Raw genomic sequence first — 16,228 nt, forward strand, 5'->3', positions numbered from 1 at the left:
TCTGGGTCATGTGCTGTTCCTTACTACTGCATCTTAATTGCATCCCCAGCCCTGAGGCCGGGTTTTCTCTTGGCTCCCTTGGTTGCTGGCAAAGAACTGAAGTAAGCTTTGTGGGTTACTTTAAGGGCTCTCCATTGAGTGTCCTTTTTTTCCAATAAGGCAAAGCATTCTCACCAGAATGAAGAAAAGCCTTCTGTTCTTACCTTAGTCTTTACGCAGTGACAGCTGCCTGCAGTAAAATAGTAAAGGAGGAAGAAAAAGAAACGAGAATACAAAAAGTGGCAAATTAAGGCTGTATGGGCTCATAGTTGGGGAAAAAACAATGGGGCAAACAAATATGATCAAATTTAAAGGGCTCAGTGGGATTTGGGAAATTAGCATAAGTACATAAACTAGTAGTGCTAACTTACAGCAATGGCATTATGAAACATTTATCAGCCTTTTTGAGCCCTTGTGATGAATTTCTCCTTGAGCCATGTTCTGATACTTAGAATAATTGTGTCCAAGAGCAAACAAATATCCATAAATTTAAGTATAACTTGCATTCAGCTCGTTCAGTAATGACACTGACTTGGGGTGAGAATCAGGGTATGTACTCAAAACAGAAAAGTTAACCAAGTAGCCAAATCCAATGAGAAAAAAATAATACAAAAGCTGTTGTCATTCCTTTTTGTTTCCCTTTTTTCCTACTGTGATGGTGATCTTATTTTGCATGATTATTGCTTTCATTTCTCCTATACTCTGTATTTCCTTCATATCATATATTAAAGCCCAGGAATAATGTTTTCCCTCTTTGGAAATCAAGAAATGCCAATTTAAATAATCATGAGTTACCACTTTTTTGTTGTTGTTGTTTGGCTAAAGAGGTAAGCAAAGGTTAAAAAGACTGATAATACCCAGTGTTGGTGATATGGCAAATGGGTCCTTTCATAGTTTTATGGCCACGAGTGTTCATTTTTATTGCTTTTTAAAGGAGAATTTGATGATACAATTCAAAAGCTTAAAACAGAAAATTTGTTCACCCTTTAACCTAATGGCCTTAAATTTAGATTTATCCTAGTCAGATTTGGCTGGGTACTCATAACTATATGCACATATCTTTAATGACCCATTGTTTATAATATCATAAAACTGGAAACAACTTAAAAATCCAAGAAAAGAGATTACTTAAATCATTTATGATAATCAACCAATGTAATAGTGTACAACCATAAATATGACATATGTGCACACTTACATATGTTGTATTCCACACAAATGTATGGGAAGGTGCTCATAATACAAAAGGTAAGTTAAAATGGCAAATATATCATGAGCCATTATTTTTTTAAGTGTATATTATATACATAGAAAAGCATCTGAAAATATATACAGAAAGATATTATATCTGGGTGTAGAGATTCTCCCAGAACTTTATTTTCTTCTCCTTGAATATTTGTATTTTATACAGTACAACAGGGAATATATATTATTTTTTAATCAGAAAAAAACTTTAATCAGACAGAGGAAAAAAAAGAAAACATTTTACCTCCAGTTCTTTTAGTCATTTACTTTGGGGAGAAAGTCAGATATTGCTACACTTTCACTGATTAGTGATTGGTGAGTATTCAGACCTCTTGTGAGTTTAGAGCGTTTTCATCAAATAAAAAAATAGAGAAGAAAAGATAACACCGATGAGCACAGGAATAAGAAGAAGTGTGATATCTCAAAAGCCAAGTGAATTATGGTACTTGCTCTTTGCTTTCCCTCCCTTGATCAAAATTTGATGAAGCTTGCCTTCGGTAGATGATTTGCATTTTTAATTGGTCAAGATGTGGTACCAGATGAGTCAGTTACAGAACCAAGTTTTCAGTATGGTTATGCTCAGTAGACTGTGGGAACACACCAAGGAGCCTCCAACTCTGCCCTGAGTGGAAGAGGTGGCCAGGATGGGGATGGGACAGGAAAGGCTCTTCAGAGCAGCCGACCCCCTGAGCTAAAGGGTATGGATGCAGTGGCCAGGTGGGCAAGAGAGGAGATGATAATTGCAGGTAAAAGCACAGAAGTATGAATACAACCCTGGGGAGATTTAGTGTGTGCTTGGCAAATACTTAGGTGGTGGTGGTGAATAGAAAACAACAAAGCTTTCTAGAAATCCTAACCTTTCAGTTTTTGTAATAATAGATGCATTAACTTCTACCCTTTGGGTGCCTTCGAACTTAACACAATAATCTGTGTTCTTAAAACATTATCTTCCAATCTCCTGTGCCTTCAAAGCTATTTAAATAAATATAAGCAGTAAGAAGAATATGCAATGACACCTAACGGATATAAATCAGGAAAGAGTTGATACATAGTGACAGTGTGGGTAGGTTCAGATCTGAGTGTTGTTCCACATTTACACCCTCAACCCTTAAAGTATTCGGATTCCATGTAAGAGCTAAGTAAGTATGCTTGAGTTGCCAATTCAACCTATGGCCAGTTCATATAGAAACCTTATTAGCACTCAGGTTAGCACAGGATCTTTTACACAGGGCATTGTCCTCTTCTCTTATGTCATCCCTTAAATGTCTTAATTTACCTTCAGAACTTGAACTTATTGAAACCATTTCTAAAGGTGTTTATGTTTTCTATTATCTTTCATGGTAATAACTTCCAGAAGGAAAGTTGTATGACTTATTTGTCTGAAACCTACCTCCCTCAAGATTCATGGGCCTCCTACTGTGTTAAAATATCTTGGTCTGAGCATATCTTTTGCAGGGTGGATTGGCTGATGATTCTTGGGAAAAAGAAATGACCTCTTTGTATTAAAAGCTCCACGTACAGAAGATTTTTTTCAGAGCTGTTGAAGAGGCAGGAACAAATTTGCTTGGTTCTGCTGATTAGCCTTTCTCCCAGGGCTACCAAGTAAGACATGAGTTTACAATGAGAACTTCTCCCAAATCTGGACACAGCGGGAAGCTAAGAAAAATCAATCCACAGTGAATAAGCTGCAACCTATCCTGTTTTGAAATTAGATTATGCTTGCAAGTGAATGACTAATGGCTTTCATTTGTGGATGACTAATGGATTTCTCAGTTTGTCTAGAAGCCATTCTAAATTATAATTGATAAAAGATAACACACAATCTTGCAAATTTTATCAAAGTTAATAAAAACTGTGCAAAGAAATTTAAATGAAGTTTAGAAAATGGAGAGTCAAAGGGTAGCGTGTCTCTATTCCTGTCCAAGAAAAAAGTGACTGATTCTAACCCTAAACTTGAAAAAGGCCAGTTACAAGACCAGCCCGATTGGTCAGATCCTGGAAGAGCACCCTGCTTCCTTTGTTTTCATTCTTATGTGTAATTTGGTCTCCAGAGTGTATCAGCCAACTAGTGAGGGGGGGAAAGTATAGTCCAGATTATTGTATTCACTGTAAAATCACACACTGGCATTCTACTTTTCAAATATGACTCTTCCGAGCTTGGTTAGTACAACTCAGCTCTCGAAAAAATCATTACCCCTCAACGAACTGACTTTTGGAGGCTGCAAAGCTGAGACCCAGTTCTGGAACAAGGTGACTTCACCTAGTGCTGCCAGCCCAGCATGACTAAGCCAGCTGGCCCCATGGTTCTTTGCTGCACAAGAGAGATGCTAGGGCATTCTTGGCAGCCGTGTGCTCAGGAGCCAGCCTACCCCCTGCCTCTCATCCGGTCACACTGGGATTGGGGGTTAAGAAAAGGGAATTAAATGTGACTTTCGTCTGGGGGGCTTTTCAGGCAGAGGCCCAGCAGAAGGGTTTTCAGTGGTGACGGAGAGTTTTCGTCTCCCCAAGAACCCACAGTTCAATGACTGCAGTAAAGCAGCAGAGTGGCCAAGCCCTGGAGGCAATCTGCTTAAGACTTCAGTCATGACTTCTGAGAGGCTACAGGAGTCCTAGAAATATGCAGTGAATCATTTCTAGAGAGACAACTACCTCCTGTTCACCACCCTTTGATAACAAAATGTATTGCTTCTGTCATTTAGCATCAGATTCCTTACAGAGGCTGAGAAGAGTGTTATTTCAGAAAATTTCTCCTGCAGGTTCAAAATAATAATATCATGCTTTAAAATGAATAATTCCTTAATATCATCTAATACCAGTCAAAATCTCCCAATTGTTCTAAGAATTGTCCTTTACACCTGTTTGTCCAAGCCAAGATCTAATCTAGGACATTACATCAACTTGTTATTTCCCTAAATCTCTATTAATATACAATACTCCCTTTTTTCATGGTACTGACTTGTTAAGAGAATGAGCCAATTATTACATAAAATAACTCACCTTCTATGTTTGTCTGCTTGATTCTTTGCAGTCCTAGCTTTTCCCCTCTCTCTATACCTTGTATTTGGGGTAAACTATAAGTTAGATCTAAAGCTTTGATTAGATTAAAGTTAAATGTTTTGACTAAAAGAAAAAATATAAATATCCTGAGTGATGTCAAATATTTCATATTGCCTCACATCACAAGACAGTATTGTCTGGGCATTAGTGGTGCTAAGATTTGCACTGGATTGAGATGGTAACCTAATTTCTCCCATATGCAGTTCCCTTGCTCCCCTTGTGACCTAAAGAAGGAATCTGTACAGTGGTACTTTGGCACCATATGCATGTCCTGTTCACCATCAATCATTTGTCTAAGGTTTTATCAGTAACTGATAATTCATATCTGAATCAATAATTTCCCTTGGAGTCTCCTTTTCTATGTAGGCAGGTTTTATGCTGCACTATTTACTTACTAGTTATGACATGAAACAAGTCATTAGCTTCTTGAGTCTTAATTTGTAAAACGGGTATAAAAATAGAACCAATCCACATGGTTGTTGGAAGTATTAGATGAGATAACCATGTATCCATGCTTTGCCCATGGCCTGGTGGCATGTGTGCAGGCAATAAGCATTGGATATTTTTTCATTGTGCTTTTCCTCATTTTGATGGTGACAGCTTGCAAAAGCATTATCCATTTGTTGCCAGGCTCAAGTCCCTGAGGCAAATGACAACATATCTGATAAATTTGCTGCGAAAGAGTTGAGGCAGTTAGGCTTTTGAAGAAAATTGACTTAACCCTTTTTTGAAAGGCAAATTGGAACTTGTTTCAAATAAGGGCTGCTCAGATTAGTGTTTTCTAAGGCATGTTATAAGAACCAGGGCCTCTGACATGCTCCAGGGGAGGGTTGCATTGTTAGGATAATGTCTGGGGGATGCTGCCTGTTCTCTCCCACTCTTAAGGTTTCACTGTGCATATTATTAAGTTAAAGGTTCTGGAAATCCTCTTGGGGAAGAAACCTGCCTAACTTTGACAGTCAAGTATTTTCTCATCTATTTGCCTTTGGACACCACCCATCCTGCCTCTGCCTTTTAAAACCATGTAACACATGTAAAAATTATATTGAGATGCCTTAGATTCTCCCAAAGGCTTGAATAAGAAGGTAGTCAAACTGATGAGCCGACTGCCAGTGTATTGTTGGAGGGTATCTGCACTGACCTTTGGACCTGAAAAGCCATGCAAGCAAGAGGAGTTCTTAAGAGGTTTCATTTTCTTGTAGGTGCAGGAAAGGCAGAAATTGGAGACCCCATGGTAATTCAACAGCTAAACTCTCTTCCTTAGATTTTCTCCAAAGCCCACCAGGACTCCTAGAAGAACTGAATCCACCTGTCCTATAGGTGTCCCACTGCCACTGAGACCTGCCTAAGCTGACAGGAGTGAGTTCCTTGGGCCAATGCACAGAGACCCAAGGGCATTGGAGAGGGGGGTGTCATTGTTCAGAGGAAGAGCAGAGGATTTGGAGTCAAACTAACAGGGGTCAGTGTCTTAGCTCTGCCAGGTATGTCCCATGATCCCTGGGCAGATCCCTTGCCCTCTCTGAACTACAGTTTCTTCAGCTATATAATAGGGACAGTTAAAGCACTTAGCTCAAATGGTTGTGAAATTCGTATTAGATATATAAAAGCATTTTAAAAAAATATGAAGTGCTATTTAAATGCTACTTAATTTAATTTTAATGTAAAGGGTATTCTTCATGGCCCATATTTTGGGGGTCCACTAGCCCTTTCATTCATTCAAGTTGTCAAATATTTATTGAGCACTTACAGTGTACCAGGCACAGGGTTAGGTGCTAATAGAGAGTGCAGAATAAAGCAGACCTAGTCCCTGCCTTCTTGGAACTTATATTTCATAGTGGGAGACATATGATAAACAGTTATATACACACAAATAAATATATATTTATATTCATCATAGTTTCCTCCCCAGGTACTGATGTGATATTTTTTAAATGGGTATATTGTTTATAATCTATATAGATGCATTTTGAAGGTAATACCAATGAACCATTCACAGAAATTCAGAAAATGAAATTGTCAGTTGAAATAAAGAATAAGATTTTAAATGTGGAACTAGAAGAGCCCTTAGGAATAACTTATTTCAATCCCTTCATTTCATAGATGAGGAAAACTAGAACCCAGAATACTACAGAAATTTACCCAATTGTGTGTGTATGTGTGTGTGTGTGTGTGTATCAGAGAGACAGAGACAGAGAGACCAGAGAGGAAGATCAGGGATCTTGAGGCAGGAGTTAGAATCCAGACTTCCCTTCCCCTCGTCAGTGCTTTCCACATTCCTGGGTTCCATATGAAAGGAGTTGTAAGAGTCTTTTTGTATAACAGTGAGTTATAATCATCACACTTTTATACAGTGTGTTCCAATTTTTGGAAATTGGGGCACAGCACAGTTGATTTTTCCAAAGTTTGCTCCATGAAACATTACTAGATATTAATAGGTTATCACTTTTTAAATTTCTCGGTCACAGTAGTTTAGGAAACTGAATTCTCCCCCCATACACCCTACTTTAGAAACCCATAAATGCATATTGTGATTGTGAAAGATCATTCTGCAGTAAGGAAACCTCTTAAACTATGTACAGTTCAGCATTTCCCAAACTTATTTGACTACAGGATCGATTTTGAATTATTTAACAAAGTGATTAATGTGCTGGGTGGGAAGTAGAGCCTTTGCATCAACTTGGTTGGCTACTTGGTAAAGTCAGTGAACGCCAATAGTAAACTAGATTGGATTACACAACTTTAAAAGGGGCAGTTTCTTGGGTCTTAGCATCTCAGGCTGACTGTGGGTGTATGAGCAGCACCTGGTAGGATGCATTTCCTTAAGTTGACCATACCCTTCTAACCAAGGACTGGAATAGAAAACAATGGAATCTTAATTAAAGAGTATTTTCTGATCCATTTTTGGAGGAAAGCAACCCTCTTTAAGTTTTTTTTTTTTAATTATCATTTTCAGGCCTTCTAAAAATTATTATTATTTTTATTTTTAGGCATTCACAAGCCCAGAGTTCTTCAAAAGGGTGTGATGTCTTCGCAGGACATTCAAATAAGGTAGAAGGACATCTTGATTCTGAAGTAACTGTGTATCCTTATTACAGACTCTTCCGAGTCCGTGGTCATGGTGCCTGTCTATGGCAGCTTGGTCAGGCCATCCAAACATGAACTGTTAGTGATAGTTCGAAGGCTTTGAGACAAAAGCCCAGCTTGCTAAAGAATTTTGGTTCAGCAGAGAGACAGAGAGGTACAGTGAAGAGAGAATCAAAAGCCTGGGAATTTGCTGCTGAGAATAAATGCTAGCTGCTCCCTGAGGTGATTTGTCTGTGCACTCCACTCTCTACAGATGTTAGAGCCTCTTTTTGAGTAAGGACCTGAGGTTCTTTGGTAGCACTTTGATATCCTGCTCGAATTCAATATGTGAAATGGAGGCGTCTCTCTGTGACTTGGAGCCCACAGCAGGCTTTGAAGTCTGATCCAATTTTTACTGCCTACTATTTGATGTTGAAAGGATGAAATGAAGAAAATGTACAGTTTTTGCCAGTAACTCTGCTGAGCATATGTAAGATTAAAAAACAAAATCCTTTGGATGATATACTTAGAAATGTTAAGTAGATTAATACCTTCCTATAGGTTTCCTTTTTTCTTTCTTAGGGATAAAAATTAGTATAGGAGAAAATCAACACATAGCTGTTTTCTATATGGACTATAATTAATTTAAGAGGGGGCTAGGTTGGCTTGTTCAGAGGAAAAAGAAATGGATGAAGCAAAAGGTGTTGAGACTTTGCAGCTAATTGCCCCAAGGAGAGGACCTCTACTCAATTCTACTGCAAGACACGTGCAACTAACCACATGACCCCAATATACTTAGATTTTTCCCTAGTACCATTGAGGTTAAGGGTCCCTTAGTTAAATGGAAGCCAAGTTCTAAGGCTGCCTCATCAGAGGATAAAAATAATGTTTCTTTTACTGGGTCTTTCTGAAGCACTCAGTTTCTGAGACTGAGTCTCTGTCTTCTCAGACATGCCATGCTGCTCCAGATCGCCCAGGACTGAATCCCTCGAGGGGAGCCCCTGCAAAATCTGGTAAGAAGAACATTTTGAATTGCAAGCTGTTTCTACTGTTTGCATGCTTTTGTACTTTTTAATGAGTTGTTTAGGCAGGACTGTGTAGAAGGCAGATAGTAATATAACCTAATGTTAGCAGAAAGTTCAGGTTTGGGAAGCCATAAAGACTGGAAACAAAACTTGCATTAAAAGTAGTTTATCGCCCACCTGTGCCACTGAAGTTTACTTTTTTGAAGGAAGAAAATGAATATCGAAAGCCATACTTTTCCCTTTACTTGTAAGAACCTCAAATTCGGAAACTGCTTTAAAACTTTATTTTCTAGTGCTCGCTTAGGCAGCACATATACTAAAAGTGGAACGGTACAGAGAAGATTAGCATGGCCCCTGCACAAGGATGACATGCAAATTTGTGAAGTGTTCCATATTTTTAAACTTTATTTTCTTAAAGGAAAGATAAACAGTTGACCAGCTTTCAGTGGAGCAGATAGTTCAGGGTCAAAATCTAGGGCTTGGTAAAGACCATGGATTTAGAGAGAAGTTCTGCCCTTTTGGCAACACAGCTGTTCTTTCAGCAAGAATGTAGACATCTTGCCACACTCTTATGGAAAATAGAATTTTTGGCCCCTTTTCTAAATTATTCGCTACAGAATATGGTAAAAAGTCAGTTTGGGGCCATATGTATGGCTATAATCAATACTTCTGGAAGATAAAATAGAAGCATGATCATAAGAAATATTTATGAACCAGGAAAAACTCAGCACAAGGTGGATCATTCCAAAGGAAAAAATCTTTTCAACTTAAAATACTAATATTGCACTTACTGTGGACCTAATTTATTTTTTTGAAATATGCAGTAGTTTCTTAGGTTTCTCAAATTTTCTTCTTAGTCTGTTTTTCAGTGACAAAGTAGCACCATATGAAGTGGGAAATGCGTAATAAATGTGTTAGGACCTTCAGTTCATACAAAGCAAACTCTTCAAGAGAGATGAGAGAGGATTAGTGTATTACAGCAGAACCTTTTAAATGACTGTGCCAAAAATGATAAAACTGTCCAATGGACTAATTTCCCCACAGCCAGATAGTGTTTAGGAATAAGGCCACATGAGGTAGGGGTATGAGTAGTGCAAAAAAAAAATTGAGGAGAAAGATCGTGGGTGGAACAGAAACCATTATGCACGAATTTGGTTGGCATTTTTCTCTGTCCAAATAATTTCTACCTTTTAATTGGGATATTTAGACCATTTACATCTAATGAGATTGTTGATATATTTTGGTTTATATCTATCATCTTGCTATTTGTTTTCCGTGTGTCCCATCCAGTCTTTGTTCTCTTTTAGCATTCTACTTTAAAATATATGTAAAAAGAAAATTTTAAAGCATGGTTGAGTAACCAAAGGCACAGATTCTGGAGTCAGACCTGCCTGGATTAAAATCTCTGCTCTCTTGTGTAGTGTTAATAAAGCTATGTAACAACTCCTTACCTCAATAACTACACATGTAAAATAGGGAAATGGTAGCTCATAGCCAAAGGGTTGTACTGAGGATTAAATAAGTTAGTAGGAGTAAAGGGCACAGCATGGTGTCTGGTTCATAGTAAGGGTACATTATTGTGTCAGATGCTGCAGTGGTATTTACTGCTATTGATATTATATAAATGCAAATTAAGTATAAAAAATGGGTAGAGAAATAAAGTTCTTACTGTAAGGCATTAAGTTTTGATGGTATAGTTTAGGAGTAGTAAAAATATATTGCATTTTTAATTAACTACTAAAGAGACTTGTTGGATTATAATCATCTTTCCCTCTCTTTAGAAAAGTATCCCCAAAAGTCAAACTTTTTAATAAGTTTCACATCTGATTTGTTGTAAATGGCTCATATGCACTTTCCTGTCACAGTTTCTCCTTCCTTCCAATTCAGATGGTTTTCTGTTGGGTCTGCCACCCCTACCATGACTTCTCCTTAAACTCTTGTAAACAGTATCTTAAGTGGTCTTCCTGCTTCCATTCTTTTCCTCCTTCAACTTCCCTCATGCACAGATATCTGAGGAGCTTTTCTTAAGCATACCCTGATCATAACATTCTCTTTCACTGTAATCTTCAGTGGCTCCCCATTGCTCCAGCATCATCTCTAAACTTCTTGGCATGACACACAAGGCTGTCTCTGTTCTGGTCCTAATCTTCCTTTCTAGCTCTATCATCCGCTGATCTCTCTCCCTTAAATCCTGTGCTTCAGAATATCCAGACTACTCTCTATCCTCCACGCATGCCCAGTGTGTTCTTTCTCTCGAGACTGTGATTTTGTTCATGCTGCTCCCTGTGACCCACCTGTCCTCCTTTACTGTTCATTCTGAATCCTCTCCGTTCTTCAGAGTCCACAATGGCTTCCTCTGAGCCCTTTGACTTTCCTTTAGTACTTATTGCATTCTGCCTTGTATTACAGTTATTTTTATGCATCTACTAGGGTTTAAACTCTCTGGGGTCCTATCTTTTCACTTCTGAATTCTCTCCTTGCAACCTAGCCTACTTTCCCAAATTGAATTCTTGAGCATCCAAAGCTGTGATGAAATATAGTGGAAGCAAGAATGAAATGAAACTCTTGAGTAAATGAGTCAAAGAAAGTTTTAAACCGTATTTTTAATAATCCTGGAACAAAATAAAAGATCTTTTAGGCACCCCCAAATAGGTAGAGCATACTGGTGGAACAAGTTGGAAAGATCCAAGTCGTTTCATTTTGTTGCTGTTGTTATTCTGAGCAGGGGGAGAGGGAAGGAAGGCTTGGGCAGGAAAAAGCATTTATAAATCAGATTCCTCCTGACCTTAGAAGGAAACAAAGATGGATTGGAGAACAAAAGTTTTCCAGTTTTGTTTACGTTTTCAAGGTGATAAGCTGCAAAACTAAGAGTATATTTATTCTGCAAGAGACATTTTAGCCAGTTGTACCTTTATGTTTAATTCTTTGCCTTAAATGACCCGTTATTTCAATCCATGTTTCTGTGAAAGCCTGAGAATATTATGACCTTTTCAATTTTAAGAAAACACCAACACCCAACGACTTTACCTTCTACCTGGCCGTGAGTGCTAACTTCACTGTTTCATAAAGGGGCCTGGGGGATATGGGGGTGGGGGGAGGCTGGGAGTAAATCTAAAGTTGCTTAATCAGGCCATCTCTGCTTAGAGCAGGCAGGTGAAAGAGCGCAGATGTGGGGCTTGGACAAAGGCTGTCTTCTGCCCCTTAGTCAGAGAATCTCAGGAAGGTCCTTAACTGATCCATCTGAGATCGACTGATTCCTCATACAGGAGAGGAAAGCACAGTATACCCAGGAAGTTCATAGTACGAATCCCTTTGCCACTGATCCAAGCAGAAATTATTTAATTGTACTCACAGGCATATATACAGACCCTATCTGGCTTTACTATGTAAAAATTTACTTTTTTAAAAAAAAATTATTTATTTATTTATTTTTGACGGCGTTGGGTCTTCCTTGCTGCGTGGGCTCTCTCTAGTTGTGGCGAGCGGGGGCTACTCTTCGTTGTGGTGCGCGGGCTTCTCATTGCGGTGGCTTCTCTTGTAGAGGACAGGCTTCTAGGCTTGCAGGCTTCAGTAGTTGTGGCTCACGGGCTCTAGAGCGCAGGCTCAGTAGTTGTGGTGCATGGGCTTAGCTGCTTCGCGGCATGTGGGATCTTCCCGGACCAGGGCTCGAACCCATGTCCCCTGCATTGGCAGGTGAATTCTTAACCACTGTGCCACCAGGGACGCCCAAAAATTTATTCTTTAACCATCTGTTCTTCTATTTATTTATTCAGCAAACATTTATTAACACTTACTAAGTACCACGAACTTTCCTGGGCCAGTGCCTCTCAAAACAGTTTTAAAAGACCCGTTTTGGGTTGGGTGTTTTAATTTCCAATGTGCACAGTCTGATACTTTTGTGAAATATAGTAAAAATGAATTACTAGGTAAATTAATCACACATGTAGGTGTGGTGTCCATATCAAATTGATCTAAACTTTTCAAAATTTCTTGCTCTAACTTAAATTACTCTAAATTTCTTTAGTGATCTATTGATAGTTGGGACCAGTAGCAAGAGTCAGCCTGCAGACCACACTTCAGTAGCACTGTTCCAGGCATGTGTGATACATCAGGGAGCAACCCGGTCAAAAAGTCCTGTCCTGGGGCTTCCCTGGTGGCGCAGTGGTTGAGGGTCCGCCTGCCGATGCGGGGGACGCGGGTTCGTGCCCTGGTCCGGGAGGATCCCACGTGCTGCGGAGGGACTGGGCCCGTGAGCCGTGGCCGCTGGGCCTGCGCGTCCGGAGCCTGTGCTCTGCAGCGGGAGAGGCCGTGGCAGTGAGAGGCCCGCATACCGCAAAAAAAAAAAAAAAAAAAAAGTCCTGTCCTCATGATGCTACATTCTAGCAGAGGGACAGTAAATAATAAGCATAATCCATGAGTCAGTTGTATGGGGTGTTAGAAAGGCAAAGTGTTACAGGGGAGAAAATACAGCAGGAGAGATTGGGAGTGGCCAAAGTGTGGAGGACGGCTTACTTTTAAATAGGGTGGTCAGGGTGGGCTGCACTGAGAAGGCTTGAAGGTGGTGACCTAATTAGCCATGTGGATGTCTAGGAGAAGAGCATTACAGGCAAAGGAAACAGCTGAGGCAGATGCCCTGAGGCGAGAGCCTGCGTGGACAATGTGAAGAGTAGAAGGAAGCCCGGGTGATTGGAGCTGAGAGCAGGAAGAGTGTCATAGGGGGTGCGGAGCCAGCTGACGCAGGTCCTAACAGCCTGGGGATCCGGTTACAATGAAGGTTGTGATTCAGCGAGTCGGGGTGGCTCCTGAGATTCCTCCGTGCTAAGGAGCTTCCAGGTGTTGCTGATACCGTCCACATTTTGAGTAGCAAGGGTATAAACTCAGTGAATTGGGAGCGACTGGGTTGAGGATAGACTACAGACACTATCAATGTATGAGATAGCCTATGTAAGTTACAATTTCCAGACAGCTGAAACTTTCTAAAACCTACAACTCCCTTTCATATTAAGTGTACTGTACAGTTCTCCTTATTCTCAGCTTCTCCGGACATGATTGTTAACAACAGTTGTCACACTGGCTGTAATGCAGAGATCCTTGGAGACCATTGTGAAATGACACCACCTACCCGTGCATTAAATGACCCTCAGCCATTATGATTTTTACTTAATGTGCCTAATTATTTTAACTTTCTCCTCTCTCAACACAAAGCTGGTGTTTCCTGCTATTGTTAATGTGCTCATTTTTTGTAACATACTTTCCTTCCACCTTCTCTCTTTTTCTCCTTGGTTGTGGCCTAAAAAAAAATAGGTTTTAAGCATTTTTTTCTGCATTTTATCAATAAAAAAAGGGATCTGAGTGGGGGAGTGTGAGGAAATCCCAATGAGTGAAGGAAAGGGAACTGCCACAGATGTAGTGGGTATTGACTTTGGGCACATGCTAGGTGCTTTACCTGTATTTTCTTAGTGTGAAGTATACAAGTTTAGTTTAAGTTTGTGACCTGCTTGTTCAAGGACCGTCATTGCCTGCCCCTGGGTTTCCTGTGATACCTCACCTACATGGGGTAGTCCTGCCCTTGGCTATCTTCCCGTCTACAGGTAGTATAAATTATTCGTATTTTTTTGAAGGTCAAAAAGTCATTGCATTTGCTAAGAGTAACATTAACTACATGGCTTTTAAAAGATGGAGCCTAGTACATTTTTAGGGAGCTGGGGAGCAGGTGGTATTGTACCAGCCTCCCAAGGGCGTCACAGTGGCAGCGTGCAGTGTCAGGGTGTGGTGGAGCCCCCTGCCTCTGCCAGAGAGTCTGATTTTGGGCTTTAGGGATCTGGTTTCAGATCTTTCTTCAGATTTGCTGAGCAAATCACACACCCTTTCTTTTCCCCCTTACTTCTCTAATGCCATCTACTTTGTTATTTGCCTTTACCTTCCTCACTGCTCATCACTAAATTTTGTTGATCTTGGCAGAAGTTCAGCTATCAGAAAGCAAACTTGGGCTGTATTTTATCCTTGGAACTCTTAATCCTTAGGGTGGCCAAGCATCTCAATTTTCCCAGGACTGAAGGTTTTCCAAGATGTAGATTTTCGGAACTGTTCCAGGCAAACGGGGGCAAGTTGGTCATCCTATAATAATACTGGAAGTTGAACTTGATTGGGCTGAGAACTAATTTTTTTAATTAGATCACTGTATCAGGCAAGACTGAGCCTTGGATCTGTGCTACAGAACCACCTCACACTGCTGCCTGTGTTTGGAAGGGGATACAAGCAGTTTGCCAAACCACAGCCACTGTGATCATAAAGGGTTCAGATGTCGCCCATTTGACAGGGAGAGCGTGTTCCTACAACAGAGACTCAAAGGCAACATAATCCCTGTCCCTGTCGGGAAAGCACATGGAAACCAGACCCTATGGAGGCAAGGCTACTGGGCCTCCCTGTCCCGCACCCAATGCCATAGCAGAAAGCCACACACAAGGCTTAGAGGCCACTCTTGTGCCCTCACATATGGGTCATCTCTGGTGTTTCAAATCCCTGCTCTTTTTGGCTCCCATACAGCTGATCCATCTTTTCTTCTTGCCTGGGTGCCACGGAATTCACCATAAACCCTCATCATGAAGCCTCGGTCTCAGGACTTTTCTCAGTGAGATGGTAAAGGAATTACAGGCCTAGAATTCTTACCTTTATTGTGGGGGGTGGGGGGGGTAGAAAAACACCTTTGTTAAAGGATCTTTTTTAGGCTGGTGATTCTCAAACTTCAGTAGATGTCAGTATCACCCAGAACACTTGTGAAAACACAAGTTGCTGGCCCATTCCATAGTTTACGATTTTGTGTGGGGTATGGGAGAGGGGGGATTTGTATTTTTATCATGTTCCCAGGTGATGTGGTGCTGCTCGTTGGGGGACTGCCCTTTGGGAACCACATCCCCTATCTCTATGATACTATATTGAATCAGAAAAAGTGAACTTTATATGTATGGCTTTCTATTCTTTCACTTAACAGACACCTATCAAGCACCTACTGTATGCCAAACACAGCCCCAGCAGTGAAGTAAGACACTTAAGAGACAAATGCAATTCTAATGGCTGGGTCTTTGCAGCTGTTATTTTCAAAGCAAGTTTGGTAACATATTGCGTGTCCACATTTATCTCAAGTGGTCTCATTAAATTCTCAGGAAGTTATCAAGAACAAAGTTTCATTTACTTGTAACTTTGCTATAGAGGAGGAAGAGGGGAGTGTTCCAGACTTTTAAAAGTGTCTCAATTTCTAAAATTATTAGAAATTACTGCCTTTAAAAGATATTTCTTATTTTATAAACTCTACTGCCTCTGCTAGCCTCCCGCAAGGCAAAAGTGCTCAAAACCCTACCAGATCTGAATATTTGCTTGTACCTCTAATATGTATGTCATTGCCATAATGTTTGTGTCCTGGCTTTTTGCAAAAGAATTTAGGCAAGGCCAACATAAGGAATGCACGGTTTGAGGCTTGAAGGCATGAGGGCAGAGGAATGGAAGGAGAAAGAGGAGAGACTATAGTTCTCCTAATCCCAAATTTAATTTCTAACCTAGCCCCATTTATATTAAACACACAACTTCCCTATTCTGTTTAAAAGACTTTCCTCATTTTACTAGATCTTGTCTGGGTCTTGCTTAATTTTGTAATTTTGGAGAATGCAGAGTGCTTGGGTCATCAATTGCAGTCACAGCAGTTAATGCCAGCTGAGGCTTCTGTGCAGAATTGTGGCTTTCTACAGGAACCGGATACGGTACCTTACCAAGAGGCAAAGATTCCTTTTGGCAAAGATTTGGGG

At 40.2% G+C, this 16,228-nt stretch overlaps 1 protein-coding gene and 1 non-coding gene across 2 annotated transcripts in view; both read left to right on the forward strand.

The window, feature by feature from the left end:
- MYO3B (myosin IIIB) overlaps positions 1-16,228 on the forward strand; it is a 473,243-nt gene that overhangs the window by 381,907 nt on the left and 75,108 nt on the right. The window contains exons 33-34 of the mRNA XM_059053510.2: positions 7,329-7,389; positions 8,318-8,417. Coding sequence (XP_058909493.1) covers positions 7,329-7,389; positions 8,318-8,417 — 161 coding nt within the window. The remainder of the gene's footprint in view (positions 1-7,328; positions 7,390-8,317; positions 8,418-16,228) is intronic.
- Positions 8,722-8,828, forward strand: LOC131751754 (U6 spliceosomal RNA). The gene has a single exon (XR_009334312.1). It is a non-coding gene; the product is annotated as a U6 spliceosomal RNA (small nuclear RNA).

This window comes from Kogia breviceps, chromosome 2 (genome assembly GCF_026419965.1).
Source record: "Kogia breviceps isolate mKogBre1 chromosome 2, mKogBre1 haplotype 1, whole genome shotgun sequence".
NCBI lineage: Eukaryota > Metazoa > Chordata > Mammalia > Artiodactyla > Physeteridae > Kogia > Kogia breviceps.